Raw genomic sequence first — 27,000 nt, 5'->3', positions numbered from 1 at the left:
CCTTGACCTTGAATCACTTCACCATGTGTTTCTACCCCCAACCCCCAAGCACAAGTCCAGTATTGTGATCAATTACTGTACTGCATCAGTTATAATGATTGTTAATAGTGTAAATAGTAATACAAGTGTCCTGTATGTTATACTGCCTATAAATTAGAGTTTACTTCATTACTACCGTCACACACACACACACCACTTCATGAACATTCTTAACTCATCCTAGTCCAGGTGTTGCCAACCTGTAGTAAGGACATTTGAGGCCCCCCGCGAAACCCGGTTTTTGTTGGAAAGCACTATTTTCGGCCTAGCTCTATACGATGGTAGTTGATAAGATCTCCTTACTACACTGTAAATAAGGTTGAAAGCCCTTTGAAAATAGGGTGTAACATCAATTTGTGGCAGACAGGAAAGTATGGGCTTGGCTTTCGCGTTGTCAGGTGCTCTCGTCCTGTCAGTGAGTGAGTGAGAGGAGCGGGAGGCCAATCACAAAAGCTGGCCTGCAGCCTCCATCCCCCGTCCCGGCCAATGACAGTGAGCTTCTGCTATTTACGTTATGGCCCCTCCAGCCAATGAGGCAGAATCCCTCTCTCTCAGTTCTCCTTTGTTGTGGTGGGATCTACACTGATATCGATTAAAGTAAAAAAATGTCATATGCAGGTGGTAGTTTTGTTGCTTCACGTCAACATTGCAACAACCCAGTACATTACTTCATGACGCGATACCTACCATCTGCAAGTACAGTCCTTTAGCTTCAAATGCATCAAAAATGAATGCTGAATCTCAAAAAAAAAAAAAAAAAGTTATGCATGTTTGAAGCTGGAAAAACTTTAAACATGGTTTTCTAGGCTTTCAAATTTTGGCACAAATAACCCATACGATGCGGGGCTCCTCATTTACAGTCCCTATTTTATGTTTATATCATGCATGGTCAGCTTGTAAGACTAGAATTGCTTTTTATTTTTTTTATTAAATGTTCCCGAATATACCCGTGTTGGGGGGGGGTGCCGACCATAGCCACGAAGCCCAGGGGTTAAGGCGTGTTAATAAAACTTAACTTTCTTGAAATTTTCACATTTTATTATAAAAATACAGCAGACTTATGATTTTTATACAATATGGAGATTTATATACAGTACTGTGTAGAATTCTTTTGACTTCAGTTATGAACAAATCTGCTAAAAAAAAATTAACTGTCTTAACCTGTATATAATGTACAGCACTGGGAGATGATCTAGCCATCATTCATATCCACCATAAATCCTAATATTGATTCTCTATGCAGAATTATTCTCTTCCTCAACTTAACAATTACTGTATTACATTTATAACTGCAGTATATTAATAAATTTTTGATAATTTTTTTTCTTAAAAGTTTCATGATCCAAATTACTAAGAAGGTTGTCCTACATAACATAGAGGTTATAAAGTCTTTTATATGTCCAATGCATAAAAAAATTCTTAATTAGTTTAATTAAAAAGTAAAATGTCCAAAAGTAATTCACAGACTTAGTACTATCTAGACGAAACTGTGTCAAGCATCTGAATTGGGCTCAAAGCATTTCTAATTGAGGACTCTACTAATTCACCGCCAACCACCATTTCTTCAAGAACCATATGAAGTCTGTCTATGTTAAAGAGAACATGTCTCTCTGAAAACTTTCCAAAATACCTGTGGAGTGCATTAACATATAAGTTAATAAATTCGTAAACCATCAGTTCATTCTCAGCGTGGTCGGCAGCGACGATGAAGAGACATGGACCAAACCATCGGAAGACGAGGGTGTGGTCTCCATCTCCTAGGAAGTGACACTAGAGGAAACAATATTCATGGGATAACTGCTTAGTTATGATAATCAGTAATTGGAAATAAATTTTATGAACAAAGATGAAACTGATGGCTGTTATAAACATAGTACAATACATACTGCTGAATTTAAATACTTTGAAATAAGCGTAAATACTGAGACAAACTTTACACTTCTTTGCACATATATCCACAGATGGTGACATCTAATGCTTCTCATACAGGTATTGACTAAGAATTTTCATTCACCCCAAAGTTCATCACTTACCAGAGCTGCATCTTTTTCTGCTCCCAAACACTTGGCTATAGCCCGGGCTTCGGTGGTTGTTCGACTACCAGAGGTTATGTGGGTGAAGTAATGTGAGAACTGTACATTGCCATCCTTAGAAGCTATTAGCAAATAATGCATCACCATGCCCACAACCTGCAAATTGTTATAATTAATCCTTAACTTGTAGTTAGTAATTTCCGCTTAAAATAACATTAAGCTACACAAATTATATCTTTCAGAGACTACAGTACTGTAGACTGTACTGATATCCTTCATATGTTCACATCACCTAATAATGGCAGACTACACAAATAATTTTTGAATACCTGTACATGCTTTGCTTTACTGTACTGGGTCAATATTTAGAAGTTGCCACCACCTAATTGACTTTTGAAAATTGTTTTTTATAATATAAATCATCGTGCTAAATACAAATATAACCTTCATTGCCGTCGGAAATGAGCCTTGGTTGAGATATTGAATAAAAAATAGTGGAAGATCAAACAATGTAAAAACTTAACCTAACCCCTAGTGCGGGGGTGTCAAACTCATTTGCCAAGGCGGGCCAGATTTAATGAGTACACAGTATGCGGGCCAAGTAACATAATTATGAGCACTTCGCAATCACCTCTTAGGTGAGTAGCACGACAAAATAAGAAAGGTGGATTTAGTCTGCGCTCGTGCGAATCCCTTAAAACAAACAAACAAATCAAGTGTTTACTTACCTTGATCAATCTTATTGTTTGCTACTGCTGCTTCCTGATAATTGGCACCTCTTGGTATGGACCAGTGCATAAAAGTTTGGCACTAACGACTTGAGCTATAACAACCTTCAGTATTGAATTAAGGTGCACATCAGTAAGTTGAGACCGAAGCCGAGACTTGTTCAAGTTCATCACAGAAAAGAGTTGTTCACAGACATATGTACTTCCGAACACTGACATAATCTTTGAGGCAAAACATTTAATCCTGGGATAATTTGGTCCAAAACATTGATAAAATGTGCCAACATCAACACTCAAAAACTTGTTCCTCAACACAGAATCACACTGGAGCTCAATTAATTCTAACTGAAGATGTTCTGGTACCTCATTAACACCAACAGAGAATGGGTCCCGAAAAATGAAAAAAATCCCTCTCAAGTCTTTTAAAGTCAGCAAATCTTTCTTGGAATTCATTCATTAATTTGGAAATCTTGATGCAATACTTTTTTGTGTTAACATCAGCATGAAACTCAGGTGTGCCTTGCAGGGACTTCAAGGTCGGAAAGTGAGAAAGATTACTCTCTGATAGTTGCCGTTCAAAAAGCTGAAGTTTCATCTCAAAGGCACGAATGCAGTCATAAAACTCTGTCACCAATTTATTGCGTCCTTGCATCTTTGTACAGTGGTCCCTCGGTTAACAAGCACAATTCATTCCAGAAGGTCGCTCGTTAACCGAAACCATTGTTTCAATGGGTTTTTGGGTAATTTGTTCCAGCTCACCGAAAATTGCCTAAATTCAAAAAAAAATGTAGTAAAGTACACTTACTTTGACGTGTGTATGTAGAAGGCTCCTGGATGATGATGCTGATGTGAATTTGAAGTGGGAGGAGGAGAAGGGAGAAGAGAATGAAGTGGAGGTGGAGGAGAAGCATTTTACTGCTTCTTGGAAGGTGAATCACCTTCCATGAAAATGTCAGGAACCTCTTGACTGACAGATTCTCCACCATGAACATCCTCTCTCCCTTTTGAAGTGGAAGGCTGAGGGCTAGCATCTTCTTCCCTCTGCCTTTTATTGAAGAAAGTGTCAATTGTGGTCTGTGGGGCATCTCTCCTCCTCATCATTAACTCATGTTTAAAGAAGGAGACCATTGTGTCCTCAACATGACTTTGTCTTCACGTAACTTTCCACTATATTTATTGTACTTCATAGCATGGTTAGTTTCATAATGCCTTCGAACGTTGTATTCTTTGGCCACAGCAACTTGTTGATTACAAATCAAACATGTTGGTTTTCCATTCATTTCAACAAAAAAGTATAAGATTTTCCACTTATCCTGTACCACCCGACACTCTTCATTAACTGTTCTTTTCTTTGAAACATAATTATGGGCTCAAAAGTAAAAACAATGATCACTGCTGCTTTGGATATTCGCAACGTTCCAACTGCCTCGAGCGACTATGCAGAACTAGTACTTGAATGACTGGCCAAGCGAGAGCCTGCCGCGTCAGAGTTTTCATGTCTAATATCTGTACTGTACAGAGTGTATACGTGAACAGTAGTCAGTCGGCCGTCTCACAACTCGTACAGTGGCACGCTTACAACCACAATTAACCGTTAAAACTATCTCTAGTCTTATTGTTCTTTCATTGGTGATGTTGATTGAGTATTTTGTTCTAGGAAACAGCAGATTATTTTATTCAGCTGAGGGATACACTCACTACAGTCAACCCTCACTTTACGCGGTCCCACATTCCGCGTTTCCACGGTGCCCTGCCAGAACCCAGGATGCTCACATTCCGTGGTGGGTGTACCCCTTTACACGGGTTAAGTATAATTTTTTTTATTTAGCTCATAAAATTCATACAAATTATCCGGCCAGAATATAATTTACATTGCTGGAATTCTTACAATTTGATGATCATTTTGAATATAAACATCATAGATTTTGCATTAGACATACAAATTTTAGACATAATGTTTACTCTGAGTAAATTTGTTATCTTTTGTGCAAAATATATGACATTTATATTCAAAATATTCCTGGTCTTACAAGGAATCCAGCAATGTCAATTATATTATCCTAAATTTAGTCTGATTTATTATTTATTAGTAAAAAGGTAAAAAGTCTGGTATTCCCACACATTCATCTGGTAGGGAGGCTTGGTGGTGGATGGGAGGGAGGGAGGGACCGGCGACTGACCACCTGGCACCATGGTGTGAAGAATATTTTTTTTTTTTATTAACTGAAGATATTTGTTTTAGCTCATAAAATTCATACAAATTACCCGGCCAGAATATAATTTACATTGCTGGAATTCTTACAATTTGATGATCATTTTGAATATAAACATCATATATTTTGCATTAGACATACAAATTTTAGATATAATGTTTACTCTGAGTAAATATGTTATCTTTTGTGCAAAATATATGACATTTATATTCAAAATATTCCTGGTTTTACAAGGAATCCAGCAATGTCAATTATATTATCCTAACTTTAATCTGAGGTATTATTTAATACTAAATGTTAAAATCTAGTTTTTTCACCCAACCTTTCTCTTGAAGGGAGGATTGGTGGGGGGTGGGGGGGAGGGTTGGGACGGACCGACCATCTGGCGGTTGGAAGAGGGGGGAGGCAAGGTGGGGTACTTTGATTGACAGATAGTGTCGTGAAGAATATTTTTTTTTTTATTAACTGAAGATATTTGTTTTAGCTCATAAAATTCATACAAATTACCCGGCCAGAATATAATTTACATTGCTGGAATTCTTACAATTTGATGATCATTTTGAATATAAACATCATAGATTTTGCATTAGACATACAAATTTTAGATAAAATGTTTACTCTGAGTAAATATGTTATCTTTTGTGCAAAATATATGACATTTGTATTCAAAATATTCCTGGTCTTACAAGGAATCCAGCAATGTCAATTATATTATCCTAACTTTAGTTTGAAGTATCATTTATTACTAAACCTGGTTTTCCCCCAAAAATTTCTCAAAGAGGGAAGAGTCAGGGAGTGTAGTGTGAGAAGTGGGGGAGGGAGTTGAGTCCATTATTTGAATGGACATTAACTTGGCGACTGTATTTCTCTATTTCTCTTAAGTATTAATTGTGTGCATGTACCATCATAAAATTAAGATGTTATTTTTACTAGAACATAGGTATTGTGTTGGAAAAAGTGGAGTTTGGGGGTCAGCTGGTCTCTATTTCATTTAATCCAATATGTTATGTTATTCACTTTACGCGTTTCTCACTTTCCGCGGTACCCTGTGGGTTACATTAACCGTGTAAAGTGAGGGTTGACTGTATTTAGTTTTAGCTCCTCAAGGTAAGGCTGGAGCAGCAAATGGGCCGCGGGCCGCATGCAAGACTGTGTCTGGCCACATGTTTGACACCCCTGCCCTAGTGTGTAACAAACTTACCGAAAGTAAAAGATACAGGAGGATAGAGTGATGAGACATGAATGAGGAAGTGGTGTGTTCGTCAGTGTCCGTCTTTTATCACAGTACCATGCATGGTGATCTACACGTTAGACACCCTGAATTAAATCTTGGACATTTTACAGATGAAAAAAAAAGAACACCGTGAGCCCTAAAAATGACAATAGCTGCTGCTTCATTGTCTCAAAAGCACTGAACACTGTGCCAGTCGGCCACACAGACGCCATCTTCCAACTGGCCGTGAATGCGGATTAGCGCATGAGTATTACGTCACATCGGCACTCACGCTGATTGGCAAGCACGACTATGACATCACATGAACACTAGTGCTGATTGGCTAAATATTATAAAATAAAGGTTAAAATAACTCGGAAACTATAAATTTCTGATGGAAACGTTAAAGAATAAATTATATTAAAATTTTCATCTATTTCCCTATACTGTACTGTATATGACTCACTATTCAGTTAGGTGGTGGCAATTTCTAAATAATGACACTGTACTATAGTGAGTCCTTTAATAAAATTCATTAGCTTTACATTTTCACATGCAAAGAAATAATTATATGCAGTATAAAGCACACATATATATATATATATATATATATATATATATATATATATATATATATATATATATATATATATATATATATATATATATATATATATATATATATATATATATATATATATATATATAATCAACGACCTCACCAGCCAGGAATCGAACCCTCGACCTACTGGGTGGGACTAGGGAACGCTACCGACCAACCCACAAGGACACTAAAAGCAGTCCTAGACTCTGTTATATTTCACACAAAGCCTGTTCATTGAGCTGATGGCGCCGTGAACCTCATTGGGAACTGCCCGTGCCTCGTATGTGGTGTCAGTAGCATTTTACCGAATCCAGCTGGTATGAAAAACGAGGTACGTCCCACCCAGTAGGTCGAGGGTTCGAATCCTGGCTGGTGAGGTCGTTGATTATATGTCCAAAGTCCGCGTGTTATATGGACTAAAAATGAAGTATATATATGGTACCTCGTGTTTCATACCAGCTGGATTCGGTAAAATGCTACTGACACCACATACGAGGCACGGGCAGTTCCCAATGAGGTTCACGGTGCCATCAGCTCGATGAACAGGCTTTGTGTGAAATATAACAGAGTCTAGGACTGCTTTTAGTGTCCTTGTGGCTTGGTCGGTAGCGTTCCCCAGTCCCACCCAGTAGGTCGAGGGTTCGAATCCTGGCTGGTGAGGTCGTTGACTATATGTTCAAAGTCTGCATGTTATATGGACTAAAAATGAAGTATATATATATATATATATATATATATATATATATATATATATATATATATATATATATATATATATATATATATATATATATATATATATATATATATATGCTGATAACCACAAGGAAATAAGAAAACACAAAGTTCTCAAGCGCTTTCGTGTAATTCACATCTTCAGGGGTGGGTACAGACTAAGGAGAAGTACAAAACAAGGTGTATATATGCAGAGGAGGGTGAGATCAGGTCCACAATGGTCAGGTATTAGGTAATGACCCTACTAATCTTTAAATAGCACAGCAACGGTCGGTAGTCAGGTCAGAGGGTAAGGTGACCCAACCTTCTCACCTGGTTACAAATCTTCTTAATTACAAAATTGTCCAGTTTGTACATGCCATTACTCAAATTCATGTTGAATGCTTCGGTATGTTTAATGAGACTAGATTCTATGATGTTCCTACTGTCAATTGAATTACAAGGTAATATTGAGGAGGCATTATCCCAGTCAATGCAATGCTTGTTATCCCTCAAATGAACAAACAGAGCATTGGATTCCTGGCCTGTTCTAACACTATATTTTTGTTGTTTAAGTCTAGTTACAAGATCTTTACCTGTCTGGCCTAAGTAAAACATATTACATTCCTTGCAAGGAACTTTATAAATGCAACCAATTGTGTTGTTGGGGGAGTTCTTGATTAACATTTGTTTAACAGTGCATGAGTTTTTAAATGCCACATTGATGTTCCAGGTTTTTAGTTGTAAAGGAATTTGAGAGAAATTTTTGTGAAATGGTAATACTAAGAGATTCTTATGGTCATGGGTGGGCTTGGGATCAGTTCTATAAAAAGATTTCTTAGTAATGTTCAGGCATTTGTCTATGAAAGATCTAGGGTATTTAAGGTTTGAGCCAATATTATAGATATATTTATATTCCTCATCAATGAATTCCGGGCTGCAATTTCTCAAAGCACGTAAAAACATTGTTGAAAATACTGACAGTTTGACTCTATTATGGTGGGCAGAATAATAATGAATGTATGAACACACATTAGTAGGTTTTCTATAAATACTGAACTTAAAGGTGTTACCTATTCTGTGTATCAGACAGTCTAGGAATGGCAATTTACAGTCATGCTCTAATTCCACAGTGAATTTGATCGAGGGGGCTAAGTTATTAAGTTGTGGCAGAAAAGCTTTTAGGTCCTCATTACATGGCCAGAGACATAATACATCATCTACATATCTAAACCAGACTGCTGAAGGTGGTAAAATATTACTTAATAGTTTATTTCAAAGAATTCCATATATAGGTTGCTTAATACAGGTGAGAGTGGATTACCCATTGCCATACCAAATTTTTGAGCATAATATTCTCCATTGAATTCAAATTTACAATCCTTAATACATAGTTTGATGAGTTAGATGAAGTCGTCTTTCGAGACGGGCAATGAAATATTATCCAGGGAATCTGAGGAACTCCAGTAAATCATCAACTGGGACCTTTGTAAAGAGTGATGTTACATCAAAACTGACCAGTTTAAAATCATAATTAATGTGTAAGTTATTGAGTTTATCAACCAGATCCATATTATTCTTTATATTAGAGTTAGAAATGTTGCCAACTAGGGGATTTAGTAAAGAAACTAACCATTTAGATAATTACAAGAGATTGACCCAACTGAGCTAATGATGGGTCTTGCTGGGTTATTGGGCTTGTGGGTCTTGATTAAACCGTACACGTATGGCAGTGGAGGGGACGTTGAAGTAAGATGTTTAATGAGAGTAGCTTTGCCTCTCAATAGAGACTTAAGTTTTTTGTTGAACTGGGTGTTAACAGTGTTGAGAGGATTATTTATGAGTTTAGAATATGTTGACGCATCACATAAAAGGTCATTCATTTTAGAAATATAATCATCTTTGTTTAAAATCACTACTGTGTTGGCTTTATCTGCTTTAGTGACATGTAGATCCTTATTTTTTTTTAGGGCTTGGATTGCTTTGGTGAATCTTTCTGGACAGTTTGGAACACAAGGCTTAGACATAGATGCATACACAATACCTTTACACATGTTCACTTCTTCACTTGTCAAATTGCTGAATCTCTCCAAATTGCAAAATGCTCTGGCTATGTCCACACTGTCGACTCCCGCGCTAGAGCCATCAAAACTTAAACCATAACCGAGGGCACCCAAGGTATCATTGTCTAGTTGTTTAGAGGAGAGATACACTACACAGTTGCGATTGGCATCCTTAGTCAAGTCAGTACTGAAACATGCAAACATTTCTATAAAATTTGGGGGCCTACTGATGAGTTGGGGCCCACAAGTAGGTAAACCGGCCCTGCTTAGAATGACTCAGCGTATCGGGATCTTGGTTATTTACGCACTAATGTCTCTGAATATCACACCGAAATTTCTGAATATTATATATATATATATATATATATATATATATATATATATATATATATATATATGTGCAAGTAAATCACTGTTGGTGCGCGTGATCTAGGTATATGCTGATAACCACAAGGAAAGAAGAAAATACGAAGTTCCCAAGCGCTTTCGTGTAATTCACATCTTCAGGGGTGAGTACAGTCTGTACTCACCCCTGAAGATGTGAATTACACGAAAGCGCTTGGAACTTCGTGTTTTCTTCTTTCCTTGTGGTTATCAGCATATATATATATATATATATATATATATATATATATATATATATACACAGTGATCCCTCGGTTAACTACGCCTCGGTTAATGAAATTTCGGTTAACGAATTACCTTCCATAAGAATATTCAATTCGGTTAACGAAAAAAATTCGGTTAACAAATTCCTTACAAATTTTTCTCAACATGTTTTCGCCTGTTTCGCCTACTCACCAGCTGTAGTATTAGTCCGCCAATACAGTAATCGGTTTTAGGGCTTACATTCGTTACCATTTGAGTAAATATCAAGAAGGTTGTACTATTCAATAATTTTTAAAGTTTTATATTAAAATTTTTAGTCACTAACAATTATTTAGCATAATTGAAGTACAGGGAACTAGTTTTTAGCGCGCCAAACAGCCACTCGACTCACCCAGAATGGTGTCAGTTTGTGTCTCTGCTGAGTGGAGGAAGCATCTTCGTGCTTGAGACTCTCTTGAACATAAACTATTTTTACGTTTTTACAGTACAATTACTGGTCATTCTGATATTTATTTTATATATTGACAATATATAGTGCAGTGCAGTGTTGATTTAAAGAAAATAATCTTGAATTACACCAAGTGATCTTAAAATTTTATGGGTGAAATGGCAGCATGAAGCATGGGGTGACTTATCTTCCACCCCCACAGCCTTCTCTTCTCCCTTCTCCTCCACCCCCATTTCTAATTCCCATCATCATCATCATCATCAACAACCAGGAGCCTTCTACATGCCGTGAACCTCCGCGCGCTTTATGGGCTAATGAAATATATATGGAACCTCGTGTTTCGAAGCTGGATTTGGTAAAACGTTCACGGCGCCACAAGGTCGATGAACAGGTTTTGTGTGAAATATAACAAAGTCTAGGACTGCTTTTAGTGTTCTGGTGGTCTAGAGGTAACGTTCCCTGGTCACACATAAGATACATAAGATAGTGGGTTCGACTCCTGGCGGGGTGAGGTTGTTGATTATATATATATATATATATATATATATATATATATATATATATATATATATATTGAACCAATTGTTAATTTCTGACTATTTTCCTGAATATCTATTTATTTACCTTAATCATTAATAGTAAACTTCACTCACTCTGGCGCCTGCCTTCTCTACATACATACTGAATCCATTGTTAACTTGCATGACGATATTACTGTGAAATATGTATGCACAGTATATCTATACTGTATTGTATATCCATGCAGAGTAAAATTCTCTCACTCTTGCGTCTGCCGTCAATATACATGCTGAGGTAACTGTTAATTTGTATGACGATTTTACTATCTATCCGTCTGTATATCTATCTATCTGAGGTATTCATATTATCTACAGTATTATATATCTATGTATCCACGCATGGTAAGTTCACTCACTTGGTGTCGTCCTTGTTGTGAACCGAGAGCCCTTTACTGACCCCCTGAATCCCTGGACCTGAAAATAACGGAGTTACGTTTCAAAGACCTGGAGCTGGATGAAAAGATAGAGGTTTATTGGGTACAATTTATTGTTATGGAATTTTTTATTGGTTTAGCATGTGTATACACAATTTATGTATATAATGGTGAACGGCATCTTAATTAAATTAATAATAGTCCTGGCAAGACGCTAATAGTTTATTTCCATTAATAGAAATCTGATTTTTATTATTATATTTTCAGTAGTTACTGTTATTACCCAACACATATCTTTAAACAATTCACCCGGGTTCGGGAAGCAAGATATAAAGCGTGGATGACTGAGATCTTCACTAATGTGAAGGATTGGTTATTTATAAAAAAAACTATCATTAATTTCATAAATTAAATATCCAAATCATGCAAAAAAAAAACAACAACATGAATATATAAGACAGTTATAAAAATACAAGTATAGTCAACGTCCAATTTTAGTCGGGAATAGAACAGACCCACAAATTGGTGTAAAAATAATAGAAATTATAATAATAATATAATCCAGTTTCTCTAACATTTTGTATATACAGTAAGTATGACTTGGTTGTTTCCTCCACACCGGGTTCGGGTTCGGGCTGAGGGCTGAGGGTTGGTTGTCGGGGTTCAGGTTGACCTGTTTGGCTCACCATCACCAGAGGTCTGTCAGCCCTCCGGGTTCCTATAACTTTTTCCTCCACCATAATATCTCCTTCAGTTTTAGTACCACATAACGTAGGAGGATAAAAAAATACTACCATTGTGAATTTAATTTCAGTGTTATCGGTGGATGGATTTAATTAGTGCTTGTGTTGGTGTGTGATAGAGTGAGCTTTAAGAAGACTGAGAGTTGACTGGTGCCGAGGCGAGTTAGAGGAGTGTGGTTGTAATGGCTGCCATGGTATGAAATTACCGAGGATGGACGAGGCTTCGAGTCAAAACCAGCTGGGAGGGGGTGGTGGTCCGGCTGGTGTGGCCAACAGACAAAATCTAGAAGAGCCGACTCAGCGAGTGCAGTACTCCATCCCCGGGATCTTACACTTCATACAACATGAATGGGCGAGGTTTGAGATGGAGCGCTCACAGTGGGAGCTGGAGAGGGCGGAACTTCAGGTTTGTTTTGTTTCCCGTATTCTTTATCATTCCGTCTAAATACACCCTTGAGACTTTCCCCCAGTTCTCTGTCTCATGTGGTATGGGTATAGTATATCAATAGTAAGGTATGGGGAATGAATCAGCCAAATATGGCGCGTGAGAGAAAAGGGGTGTGGGTGGATCATTGATTGACGGTGATCAGCTGTTGACGAGTTGCCATTCACCCACAACACTTTATCTCCCTACAATCTACCTTCTCCCATTACACTTATCTACACGTTATTATAATACATTACACTCATACACCTTTACGGCTGTGGTAAAATTGATAGTACCTTCTATTGAAGTGCTTAATATGTCAACTGTTTTTAGGGAGTCCTCTCGTCTTGTTTGTTGTTAATAAAGTCCATTCATAAAAGTTATTTTTCATTGTAGAATTATGTATTTCCATTAAATGATAACTAGAACAATGAGGAGAAGAAGAGATATACTGTTATTATAGCCTAACTTACTCATCCATAGTTCTTAGATATTAATATGAGATTAACAATTTATTCTGATATGTATATTTTTGTATTGAGATGTTTTTACTTTAATTATGAGTTTCTAAATATTATGAGCATCTTGTCGGAATAAATTACACTTAGAATATTATATTTTCCACCTCCTGGCAGGTTAATCTCCATGTTCATTAAAGTTCAAAATGCTCCGAGCTGTGAAGTGAGATATTGGACAAGCCAACTATTGATTTTTCTAAAAGTTTAATAAACACAATCAGTAGATTTTTAATTTTCATAGGTGACTGCTAGATGGTTCTTCTGGCTCTTGATACAGTAGATATTGGCTAGTTAGTTATTCAGTAAAATCATCATACTATATAAGTTTACTCTAATTCAGCAGGTATATAGACAACACTGGTATACATGTTTACATTTCAGTTATACAGTTCAGCATGTATATAGAGTACACATTGCAGGTATACAGTTCAGTATGTATGTACACATAGCAGATATATAGTTCAACATGTATACAGGGTGATTCAGCAAAGATTAAATTAAATTGGAGGATGAAATCCTTGGATAATTCCAAACCACAATGTCTCTATGGTAAAATGTCAGATTCTGCATTCTGGAAAGCGTCAGGCAATCAATGGTACGACGTTTACAGGCCTGCATTGAGGCAGAAGGGGGCAACTATGAACATTTCCTTTAGGTTATAACAAAGAGGGGTCACACTGTAGAGATCTGTGAATAAATGATGACAAAAACCTAGGGGGGTTTCACTTTAAATTCACTCTCATTAATACAACATCTTAAATGTATTGTAACATGGAAACTGCAGAATCTGACATTTTACCTTAGAGACAGTGTGGTTTAGAATTATCCAAGGATTTCATCCTCCAATTTAATGCACTCTTTGCTGAATCTTCCTGTTATACACATTGGAAGAATATAGTTCAGCATGTATATACATTGTATTTATACAGTTCAGCATGTATAATTATATACAATGCAGGTATACCTTTCATTATATATATTAATGGATAGTGCAGGTATAGACTTCAGTTTGTATACACTCAGAGACTATACAGTTATACAGCTCAGCAAATATATACATATATACATATATATATATATATATATATATATATATATATATATATATATATATATATATATATATATATATATATATATACACACACATACAATACAGTGGGGTATGGTATAACGAATCTAATTGGTTCTAGAACCTTGTTTTGTTGCATTCGATCGTTATAGGATTAATCCGTTCCAGGCCCCAAATACAACCACTTAACACTGAAAAATATAATATAAAATTGTAAAAATTGTAAAAAGTGCATAAATATGCATCTAACTGAAATAAGAATATCATTCATAATTGTAATAAAAAACAATAAATTAGTAAAAAAAAATAAATGAATAAATAATGTTAGTTGTAGGAATTTAGTTCATTATAGCATTCTCAATTTTATAGGTAAACCGTTTGTTATGAATATTAGTAGTAGGATCAGTTCGTTATAGCATCCCCACTGTTGATATATATATATATATATATATATATATATATATATATATATATATATATATATATATATATATATATATATATATATATATATATATATATATATAAAAACAATAACGTGGATAAGATAGATCTTGATAAAATCCGCGGAAAATGGAAAAACACACACACACACACACACACACACACACACACACACACACACACACACACACACACACACACACACACACACACACACACACACACACACACACACACACACACACACACACACACACACACACACACACACACACACACACACACACACACACACACACACACACACACACACACACACACACACACACACACACACACACACACACACACACACACACACACACACACACACACACACACACACACACACACACACACACACACACACACACACACACACACACACACACACACACACACACACACACACACACACACACACACACACACACACACACACACACACACACACACACACACACACACACACACACACACACACACACACACACACACACACACACACACACACACACACACACACACACACACACACACACACACACACACACACACACACACACACACACACACACACACACACACACACACACACACACACACACACACACACACACACACACACACACACACACACACACACACACACACACACACACACACACACACACACACACACACACACACACACACACACACACACACACACACACACACACACACACACACACACACACACACACACACACACACACACACACACACCCCCAAGGGTCAGGAACCTCCTCTCCAGACAGCCAGGTCAACAAGTTGGCCCATACCAACTCCTCCCTGAACCCTCCTCCCACGGAATATCAACAAGTTCACGCCAGAAGTTACTATTTCATTTAGGAAAGGAATGGAACCAGTGTTAAACAGAGGTGAACAGTGGTGAACAGTGCTTAAGTCGGTGAGAACAACTCAACAGTAACAGTGGTACCCAAGTTGACCTTCACACAGTGAGGTCCCAGGTACCCAGTGATACGGCCCGACCTACAACCAGCGAAGTGTTAATCCGTCCTACGATAGGAAGGCCTGGGACCACACCTCACTCATAGAACACCGTCTGTGAGGGAACTACTACACCACGTGGGGCCCTCATAACACCATCTTTGAGGGAATTACTACACCACATGAGGCCCCTCATAATACCATCTGTGAGGGTACTACACCACGTGAGGCCCCTCATAACACCATCTGTGAGGAATTACACTACCACACTGGGGCCCTCATAACACCATCTGTGAGAATTACTACACCACGTGAGGCCACTTAACACCATCGGTGAGGTACTACACCACGTGAGCCCTCATAACACCATCTGTGAGGAACTACTACACCCGTGAGGTCCCTCTAACACCATCTGGGAGAGTTACTACACTACGTGTTTGCTGTTCAACACCTACATTAATCTGTTTGTTCACTGTATGTTCCTTCACCTTTCTCTAATGAAGGCTTTTGTTAAACCACCAATGTATGTAATAAGTCATTTTATGTCCAATGTATTTTCAGCCTTCGGGCTGCAGAACTTTTTCAATAAACCGTTAATTATTATTATTATTATTACACACACACACACACACACACACACACACACACACACACACACACCTCTGCAGAATTCGTTAACCAAAATTTTGTTAATTGATCCGTTTGTTAATCGAGGGATCACAAAATTATCCAGTTTGTACATACCTTGTAATTCAATTGTCAGTAGGAGCATTATAGAATCCAGTCTCATTAAACATACCGATTCTGTCAACATGAATTTGAGTAATTGTATGTACAAACTGGATAGTTTTGTGATTAATTGTAACCAGGTAGGAAAGGTTGGGTCATCTACCCCTATGACCTGACTACAGACAGCTGCTGTGCTTAGAGATGGCATGGTAAATTTTTTTTGATTAAGAAGATTAGTAAGGGTCACTGCCTTATGACCGGAACAGTGTGGACTCCTGCTGTTCCCTAGGGACTTGATATCACTCTCCTCTACTGTACATATTAGCCTTGTCATGTATTTCTCCTTAGTCTGTGCTCACCCCTGAAGATGTGAATTACACGAAAGCACTTGGGAACTTGGTGTTTTCTTGTTTCCTTGTGATTATCAGCATATACTTGGATCGTGCACCTACAGTGATTTACTTGCATATACGGTATATATCCTATATATATATATATATATATATATATATATATATATATATATATATATATATATATATATATATATATATATATATATATAAAGTTCAGTGTGTACAGTACTGTATATAAATAATAAAGATACGGTAGTATGATGTACAGTATAGTAGCTATGGTATCTAGATAAAATAATTACAGTGCATAGTTCAGCGTTTATATAGAAAATACAGATATACTGTACGATGTTCATGTAGCTACCTAGAGTGCAGTTACACAACCAGTGGTAAACAATAGGAAAATTTGACCAATAAAGCCATCAGTTGTTTATTGCCAGTAGAGTCCTGATTGTTATATACGTACTGTACTGTATTTTACTATCTTTATTGTGTATTGGTAAAGCTGTACCACTTATAGTATTGGATACTGTCTCAGGGAGGTGCCGCATGACTGGGTGTAAAGTTCAGAGGTGCCACACATATGCTTATCCTCTTATGCTCCACTATGTATGACTTGAAATTTATGACAATACTGTAGTGTAGTTTACTTAACAAGAGTTGGTTAAGGTGCATATGACATACTGTACTGTAAACTCCTTATAAGGTTTTGGAAGATGTCTCATAATTTAGAATGCAAAGTAATTTGCTTGTACAGTATACATTATTAATATTGTTTTAGTAAAAGATTTACTGTACTGTACTTAGTGTTTCTGGCCGAACTAGAATGAGGCTCAGTCGCTGACACCAACCGTACAGTGGGGTATCTATATATGACGGATCCTACTACGAATATTCCTATAACGAACGGTTTTACCTATAAAATTGAGAATGCTATAACGAGCGAAACTCCTACAACGAACATTATTTATTTATTTACTTATTTTTATTTATTTATTTATTTTTTACTAATTTATTGTTTTTTTATTACAAGTATTAATGATACTCATTATTTCAGGGGTTTAGATGCATATTTATGCACTTTTTACAATTTTACAATTTTATATTATATTTTTCAGTGTTAAGTAGTTTGTATTGGGGCCTGGAGCAGTTAATCCTATAACGAGCAAATGCTATAACGAACAAGGTTCTAGAACCAATTAGATTCGTTATAGCATACTTACTATGAGTTTCTCAAATATATACTTCATGTATACTGTACTACAAAAAATAGTAAATATATCTGTTTGCACATATTGTACTGTATTTTTCATACGACCACTGAGTTGTTTGCTCTGAATAGAAGGATAACTACTTTACAGTAATGTACTGCAAATATGTAAACCAATTTGTACACATCCTCCCCTCACACATTCTGTCTCCATGTGCCATGTGAAGTGTGTGCCCAGAGAATATGAAGAGCTACTAAGTGGTTGATCTGTTTGTTCCTTTGTTTTTCTCGCTCACTTATCCTGGCAGTTCTCTCCCTCCCCCTCTCTCCCCCCTCTCCCCTCTCTCTCCCCCTCTCTCCCCCCTCTCTCTCCCCCCTCTCTCTCCCCCTCTCTCTCTCTCTCTCTCTCTCTCTCTCTCTCTCTCTCTCTCTCCCCTCTCCCCCCTCTCCTCTCTCTCCTTCCCTCCCTCTCTCTCCTTCCCCTCCCCTCTCTCTCCTTCCCTCCCCTCTCTCTCCTTCCCTCCCTCTCTCCCTTCCCTCCCTCTCTCTCCCTCCCCTCCTCCTCCCTCCCTCCCTCCCTCCCCCTCCCCTCCCTCCCTCCCTCCCTCCCCTCCCTCCCTCCCTCCCCTCCCTCCCTCCCTCCCTCCCTCCCTCCCTCCCTCCCCTCCTCCCCTCCTCCTCCCCTCCCTCCTCCCCTCCCTCCCTCCCTCCCCTCCCCTTTCCCCTCTCTCCCCTTCCCTCTCTCCCCCTTCCCCTCCTCTCTCCCCCTTTCCTCTCTCTCCCCCTTTTCCCTCCTCTCTCCCCCTTCCCCTCTCTCTCCCCCTTCCCCTCTCTCTACCCCTTCTCTTTCTCTCTATCCCCTACCTCTCTCTCTCTACCCCCTTCCTCTCTCTCTCTACCCCTTCTCTCTCTCTCTCTCTCCCCCTTCCCCTCTCCCCTCTCTCCCCCCCCTCTCTCCCCTTCCCCTCTCTACCCCCTTCCCTCTCTCTCTCTCCCCTTCCCTCTCTCTCCCCTTCCCCTCTCTCTCCCCTTCCCCTCTCTCTACCCCTTCCCTTCTCTTTCTCTCTATCCCCTTCCTCTCTCTACCCCCTTCCCTCTCTCTCCCCTTCCCTCTCTCTCCCCTTCCCCTCTCTCCCCTTCCCTCTCTCTCCCCCTTCCCCTCTCTCTACCCATTCCTCTCTCTCTCTCTCCCCCTTCCCCTCTCTCTCTACCCCTTCCTTTCTCTTTCTCTCCTATCCTTCCTCTCTCTCTACCCCCTTCCTCTCTCTCTCTACCCCTTCCCTCTCTCTCTCTACCCCTTCCTCTCTCTCTCTCCCCTTCCCCTCTCTCTCCCCTTCCCCTCTCTCTACCTCCTTCCTCTCTCTCTCTACCCCTTCCTCTCTCTCTCTACCCCCTTCCCTCTCTCTCTCTCTCTCCTCCCCTTCTCTCTCTCTCTCTCTCTCTCCCCCTCCCCTTCCCTCTCTCTCCCCTTCCCCTCTCTCTCTCCCCTTCCCCTCTCTCCCCTTCCCTCTCTCCCCTTCCCCTCTCTCTACCCCCTTCCCCTCTCTCTCTACCCCTTCCTCTCTCTCTCTACCCCCTTCCTCTCTCTCTCCCCTTCCTCTCTCTCTCTCCTACCCCTTCCTCTCTCTCTACCCCTCCTCTCTCTCCCCCCTTCCTCTCTCTCTCTACCCCCTTCTTCTCTCTCCTCCTCTACCCCTCTCTCTCTCTCTACCCCTTCCTCTCTCTCTCTCTACCCCCTTCCTCTCTCTCTCTACCCCTTCCTCTCTCTCTCTACCCCCTTCCTCTCTCTCTCTACCCCCTTCCTCTCTCTCCCCCCTTCCTCTCTCTCTACCTTCTTCCTCTCTCTCTCTCTCTCTCTCTCTCCACCCCCCTCTCTCCACCCCCTCTCTCTCTCCCACCCCCCTCTCTCTCTCCACCCCCTCTCTCTCTCCCACCCCCTCTCTCTCTCCACCCCCTCTCTCTCTCCACCCCCCTCTCTCTCTCCACCCCCTCTCTCTCTCCACCCCTCTCTCTCTCTCTCTCTCTCTCCCTCTCTCTCTCTCTCTCTCTCCACCCCCCCTCTCTCTCTCCACCTCTCTCTCTCCCCCTCTCTCTCTCTCTCTCTCTCTCTCTCTCTCTCTCTCTCTCTCTCTCTCTCTCTCCACCCCCTCTCTCTCTCCACCCCCCTCCTCCTCCCCCACCCCCCTCTCTCCCCCACCCCTTGGTCTCCCCCCCTCTCTTTTTCTAATTTACTGAAAGCATTCTGGTTAGGTTTATATGTATAACATTGCAGTATTGCATTCAGACTTGCTTACTTAATGTCCACCCATTAGAGGTGGCCAAGGGAAGAGGTAAGTGGTTTGTGTGGTATCCCTCCATTGTGCTTGATCATTTTGATGAGGGCTGTTTTTAAACCTTGTGTGTGTAAGTTGTCACTTTTTTTTAAAGTGGCTAAAAACTGTAATTTTAATTTTGTTTAGTATTAAAAGTATTTTTAATTCATACATTTTTTATAAGATATTACTACAGTATTATAGTACAGTCATCCCTTGGTTATAGCACACTTGATTTATCGCGATTTTTGTTATCACGCCTCCATCAAAATCTACACACCTGCTGTTATAGCGCATTTTTCAAGCCGAGAATTTCATTATCACGCAGTTGCCTCCAGGTGTATTGTTACCCTGCTTCACCTACATCTGTGAGGATAAAATCTTTCACCTGCAAATTGACAATAACACATTTGCTGTAATCAGACTATATCTAAGTTGCCCCAAAATTGCAACAGTAGCAATTTCAAATTCTGTGTCATAACTAAGGAATAACGAAGTCTCGGGTGCACTCTAAGATTGAGAAAAGCAGTGGACTCAGGCGTCCGAGCGATGAGAAAAGGACTCCTCAGGCGAGAAAATGCTTAAATAATACAGCGGGTATGCTGCTCGAATCTAGTGGTTCTAGAACCTCGTTACATTTATAGCATTAGGTTAGGTTATAAGATTAATCCGTTCCAGGCCCCCAAATACAACTACTTAACACTGAAAATTTTCTGTGGAAAATGTAAAAAAATCTGGTACTTTATCTTACCTTAGTGTTGTTCAGCATGCAGGACAGGGAGGGAGGAGAAATTATGAGAGAGGTGGAAGAGGAAGAGTCATCCTCTAGCCCTCTTTGGTGACTCTTACAGGCACTTTGTCTGTAGGTCTTTTTGCTACTTTTTAAAGAAGGAATCCAGGGTTAGCTGCTTCAACCTTGATTTCTGGACCTTCAAAAGTAGTTCATCACATTGTCATTAAACACACTGATGCTTTTTCACAGCACCAACATCAGGATGATAATCCTCCATAGCTTAGACAGTTTGCCTCAGCAAGAACACATCCTTGAGATCTTTGGCTGGAATGAGTCTCTGACTTTCCTCCTTGTCCTCATCCTCCTGACTCCTCAGAAGTTAAGCTCGCTTCAGTGTCTCATTTTCCTCCTTGTGAAGCTCAAGCAGCTCCTCAGTAGACGCCTCCTTACTGTGCTCTTCCACCAACTCCTCAACATCACATCATCATCATCCAATTCCAGGCCCATGGAAGTGCCCAGAACACAATTTCATGTGCAACAGCCTCTTCCTCCTAACTCTTGAAGCCTTCAAAAGTCTCTTTGAAACACACATTCAGGCCACAATGGCCTCCAAAGCAGCACAAAAGACACCTCATAGAAACCTCTTTCCAGGCTGACACAATTAGAAACACAGCGTCTGCTATATGAAGTGACTCTTCCAAAATTCCTTCAAACTAACATCACTGGAAGAAGTGGGCCTTAAAACATTTTCTAAACAGTGCCTTTGTGTGCAGCTTCTTGAAGTTAGAAAGTACCTGTTGATCCTGGGCCTGGATGAGAGGTGTTGTGTTGGGTGAGAAGTGCACAGTGATGAAGTTGAACTCCTCTGGCAATTCAACCATCAAATTAGGTGGTCTGGTGCATTGTCCATCACCAACAAAGCTTTCAGTGGAAGATTATTCTCCCTGAGGTATTCCCAAACACTGGGTAACACCTCAATCACCCACTCAGAGAATAAATTCCTGGTCACCCAAGCCTTTGGGTTTGGCATCCACATAACACCAAGGCGGGTCTTCCTAATGTTTTTGAAAGCTCTGGGGTTTGTGCATGGTACACAGGGTGGCTTTATTTTGCAGTCACCAAGCATTAGCACAAAGAAGGAGGATAGCCTGTCTTTCATTTGGCTTATGGCCAGGGACAGAAGTTTCCTCCTTACTTAATGTATGTATATGCAATGAGGCATTTTTTTTTCCAAAGTCCAGTTTCATCACAGTTGAATAACTGCTGGCTCAAAGCCTCCTCTTTAATCACATTAAAAATGTCATGGTGTTCCTTAGCTGCTTCCTTATCTGCACTAGCAGCATCACCATGTCTCACAACACTCAGTGTAATTTATTTCTTCTTCTGAAACCAGTAAACCACCCCTTGGTACCCTAAACACTGGCACATCACTATCACGCACTTGGGAGTCTTGGCTTTAAGGTCCTCAAACAATTGTCTGGCCTTCTCACAAATTATAGCTTCACTAATGCTATCACCTGCCATTTCTTTCTCCTTTATCCACACTAAGAGTAAATTTTCCGTCTCTCCTCAATCACATTACACCTTGCTTTGCTAAGTCTAGAAATTCCCTTAGCCACTTGCACAGTTTTCAACTCCTCTTTATTCTTCAAAATGTTACATATAGTCGATTTAGCCATCCCATATTCATCACTAAGTTTACTTAATGTTTGTTCCATCCTCCGTTTCTTTATGATTTCTTTCTTAGTTTCAAGGGTTATTAGCTTTCTCACTCACTTTGGACGACTCATTGTTACAATTGTATACTTATAACATATATATGCTGGTTATCAGCATATACCTGAATCACGTGCACCTACAGTGATTTACTTGCATATATATATATATTTCTATAAAAAAAAATATATATATATATATATATATATATATATATATATATATATATATATATATATATATATATATATATATTTCATGTAAATCACAATGGAAACATGGATAAGATAAATCTTGATAGAATCCCACGGGAAAAGGGAAACAGCGAAGTACCTTAGCTTTCGTCTTTATTCAAGACATCTTCAGAGGCAACTGGATTACATGGACAGAGGCTTAAATATACAGGGTGACCTTAAAACATGAGGTCAGGTCATAATGATGTCATCCACTAATCCCCACACCAACACACATGTTGAGGTTTAAGAAGGGGGTGGCGTGACTAGTCAGGTCAGGTCAAATAAGGACCCACAAAATAACTATCATACATCTAGATCAAAGGTTTCAAAACATTTTAACCTTGGGCCACTGACAAATAAATTTATGTATATTATCAGTTTTGAACTGACCTTAGTGATGGTCAGTTCAAAACTGATAATATATATATATATATATATATATATATATATATATATATATATATATATATATATATATATATATATATATATATATATATATATATATATATATATATATATACTTACTTACTTTGAGGTGTGTATTTGAGTTGTTAAAATTGTACCTTCTGTACCTGCTAGAAAGATGGTGGTTTGCAGAATATAATGTTGTACGTACTGTGGTGGAATGAGTTATCGCATTGTTTATATTCTTCCTTTGGTTTTGATTTTTGTCTTTTCTCTTTTTCCTTACAGGCCAAGATTGCCTTCCTCAATGGGGAAAGGAAAGGACAAGAAAACCAAAGAATGACCTTGTCAGAAGAATAAAAATGTTGGAATATGCATTAAAACAAGAAAGGTGATATTTTTAAGTACAACTTTGAATGATACATTACTATAACATGTGTCATTTTTTCTTGATGGGAAGAAGAGAAGCATGTGTAGTCCACCAGATGTTAGATTTAGTTTATACTACTGTACTTTTTCTAATGTAAGGTGCCTTCCCATTTTTTATATAATATCTCCCTGGTTATATTTTATCTTCATTCATTATTCCAATTCTTGTGTTACCTGAAATATTTGGAAAGGTAAAAATTACAGGATAATTAACCTTTCCCTCACATTCTCCAACAAGTTTGATAGTGAGTGCTTGAGGAGCTTTATGGCAGTAGTTGTGGAATGTTAAGCTACGAGTCTTAACTGTTGAATTGGTTAAACAGTCATAAATATTAATTTGCTCTAACATTCATAAAGTTTAACTTGGTCTAAGTCATTAATGGTTTACCAGTCTAAAATGTTAACTTTGTCTAACAGTCGTATATTTTAACTTGATCTACCAGTCTTAAATATTAACTTGGTGTAAGTGCCATATATGTTAACTTGGTCAACCAGTCTTTCATGTTAACTTGGTCTAAGTACCATAAATGTTAACTTCGTCTAACAGTCATGGGTTTTAACTTGATCTACCAATCTTAAATGTTAACATGGTCTAAGTGCCATATATGTTAACTTGGTCTACCAGTCTTCTGTGTTAATCTGGTCTAACTGTCATAAATATTAATTTGATCTAAAATGTTTTTTCTTGATAATGAATTGTTGTTAAAGTTGTAGCCAGGAAGGTTTCTTTGGTTTAGATAAGAAACTACTTTACTGGGTATCCTTCAATAAGTCTGGTGAACTATAATCCTGGTATAAACTTGTCAGTTTTATTACTTTCTATATTTAATTTTCCTTTACTCTTAGTGCACATATTACAGTACCTGTATTTGTATTTAGCTTGAAATATAGATAGATTTGCCAATAATTAATCTGTGATTGAAATCATTACAAGTATTTCTGAGTCCTGAAATGTTTTGTCCTTTCACAGAGCTAAATATCACAAGCTAAAATATGGGACAGACTTAGTACAAGGGGACATGAACCCGCCAGTTGAAGAGGGTGGTGAGGAAGTGCGGGTAGACACTGATGCTATACTGTCGACCAATACAAATGTATCGTGGAAGCAGTCAAGACATCTACTTAGGCAGTGAGTGATTACAGCAACTGTACATGTCAGCATAGTTGGTCATCTATATTTTTCAATCAATTGAAAAAACTGTTATGACATTTTTTAATGAAGGATCAAGTTGAAAATTTGGTTGTAATTTTTTATATTTTTTTTGCAGGTATCTACAAGAAATCGGGTACACAGATACAATCATAGACTTACGGAGTAATAGAGTAAGGTAAGTGTTGTTAATGTGGAAACATTATGAATTTGTCATTATATTTTCTAATTCTTGTTTGACACGAAAGTGTATATGAGTTTCTTAGATTGGAGGACATTGGTGGGAGGGCTGTTCTGTACAGTGTCCCATAAATCATGCACGTTAGGGTAAATACATTACTATAGTAAATATTCACCATCAACTTCAAAACACTAGTTGATTCCATGTGAACATGATGCCTTATCTCTCATTAGCATGTCATTAGTAATCTTGTTATAATTATATACAGTGGTCCCTCGATTAACGAACGTAATTAGTTCCACAGAGTCGGTTGTTAATCAAAAATTTTGTTAACTGAATCTATTATTCCAATAGGATATTGGGTAATTGGTTCCAACTCACAGAAAAAGTATACATACAAAGTACTGTATACCACTAATAGAATTAACAAAACATTAAATATAAACTAAATACAGCACTGTACTGTTCAGTAAACTGTACAATAATAAATAGAAAAAACACAATAGAATACTGTATTTTAACTTATTGGAGGTGTGTATGTCGTATTCCTGGCAGCTTTGTTTACATGTCAAACAGCTGATTGTAGAGGCAGTTGATGATGACATGCCATATTCTTTACAGAGTGCATTGGTTCTAATTCCGTCTTCGTGTTTCATAATAATTTCTGCACAGTATACTATTAATATGTTAGCTAAATTTCAGAATGACCAATAATTTTAATGTAAAAATGCAAAAATATTCAGGAGACCAACAAGAGAACGCGCATGCGTGCGTAGTGTCAACAAAGGCTGTAAGAGACTGCTCCTTAAAATTTGTATTTCTGACGAATTCAGCGAGTCTACCAATCCCAGCCTGTGCAGACAACTATAGTAAGACCCAGTTATCAACACAGTGGCATATATTTTTTTTTTTACTTTTGGACTTTGTCATTTTTTTGGGATAAAACATCTGGTCCTACCACCCGATCCCTCTGAGCAAAGTTTTTCAAGTTTGCGCAATGTGATAGTGTGACGTAGCAGTGACGTCATTACCACTCCACCTGACTGCAGTGTTGCCAACGTGCCCTATGCCCACCGTTAAACGCTCCCGTTCGTTGGAAACGGCTGCAGTAGGTGACAGTGATGCTGACGACTTTCTTCTTGAAGACACGTCAAAGAAGAAGCAGAAACCTCAGAAGTCAGGGTCTCCAGCAGGGGCCACGGCTCCCCCTTGCACCCCTTCTGGGGCTGTAGAGGGTGGACTCCTCCTGTCATCGGGGTCCCCAAGTGAGCTTACATGTGGCTCAATGACCGACCCTCCGCCGACGATGGACATAGAGGATTCCCTTTGTCTCCCTGCCCCGTCGCGCCTTCGTCGTCTCGCCTTTCCTCGGGACTTGCCTCTGAGCACACGGACGACCTGGTTCTTCCGTCACTGCTTCCCACTTCAGGACTCAACACTTCGCCTCCGCCGAGGTCCCACAGCCGTGATAGCCACCACACAAATGGACGAGATGGTACGCCTGCTCACTCAGGTGGGCTTTCCTGCTCCCCAGGGGGAGGTGATGCTGAAGTTCACCATCATCACCCCGGAAACTCGTCGCACCAAGGTAATGGTTCGCCACGTACCCTGGGAGATCCCTATCGACGATCTTCGCCCTCTTCTCCCACAACTACTGGACATGGAACGCCGCATCAACCCGGTCTCCA

General features: G+C 38.9%; 2 protein-coding genes across 3 annotated transcripts in view; one reads left to right on the top strand and one right to left on the bottom strand.

Annotated features, from left to right (window-relative positions):
* Positions 1-1,055: 1,055 nt before the first annotated feature.
* On the bottom strand, positions 1,056-12,311 carry LOC121862405 (AP-4 complex subunit sigma-1-like). Of its 2 annotated transcripts, XM_042360671.1 has the most exons (4): positions 12,192-12,311; positions 11,599-11,656; positions 2,073-2,228; positions 1,056-1,809 (listed from the first exon to the last, which is right to left on the bottom strand). In XM_042360671.1, the coding sequence occupies exons 3-4, from the start codon at positions 2,217-2,219 to the stop codon at positions 1,513-1,515; spliced, it is 444 nt and encodes a 147-aa protein (XP_042216605.1). In that variant the 5' UTR covers positions 2,220-2,228; positions 11,599-11,656; positions 12,192-12,311; the 3' UTR covers positions 1,056-1,512. The 2 variants fall into 2 exon arrangements, with proteins under 2 accessions (XP_042216605.1, XP_042216604.1); XM_042360670.1 differs by lacking the exon at positions 12,192-12,311 and having other exon boundaries at positions 11,599-11,722.
* Positions 12,312-12,322: 11 nt separating this feature from the next.
* The window catches only part of LOC121862404 (striatin-3-like), a 154,844-nt gene continuing 140,166 nt past the window's right edge, over positions 12,323-27,000 (top strand). The window contains 5 exon segments of the mRNA XM_042360669.1: positions 12,323-12,765; positions 23,841-23,883; positions 23,886-23,943; positions 24,952-25,110; positions 25,250-25,309. Of these exon segments, the coding sequence (XP_042216603.1) occupies positions 12,556-12,765; positions 23,841-23,883; positions 23,886-23,943; positions 24,952-25,110; positions 25,250-25,309 (530 nt within the window). The 5' untranslated portion in view covers positions 12,323-12,555.

The sequence above is a fragment of the Homarus americanus genome, unplaced genomic scaffold (assembly GCF_018991925.1).
Source record: "Homarus americanus isolate GMGI-L3 unplaced genomic scaffold, GMGI_Hamer_2.0 scaffold31037, whole genome shotgun sequence".
NCBI lineage: Eukaryota > Metazoa > Arthropoda > Malacostraca > Decapoda > Nephropidae > Homarus > Homarus americanus.
Note: the sequence above shows the minus strand (reverse complement) of the source record. Positions and strands in the feature narration are given on the sequence as shown.

Excerpts from the sequence above, each read along its gene's own strand:
- LOC121862405 (XM_042360671.1), bottom strand. The coding sequence starts at position 2,219 with ATGGTGATGCATTATTTGCTAATAGCTTCTAAGGATGGCAATGTACAG. Across the intron at positions 1,810-2,072 it reads CAGAAAAAGATGCAGCTCTG|TGTCACTTCCTAGGAGATGG; the intron begins GTAAGTGATGAA and ends TGTTTCCTCTAG.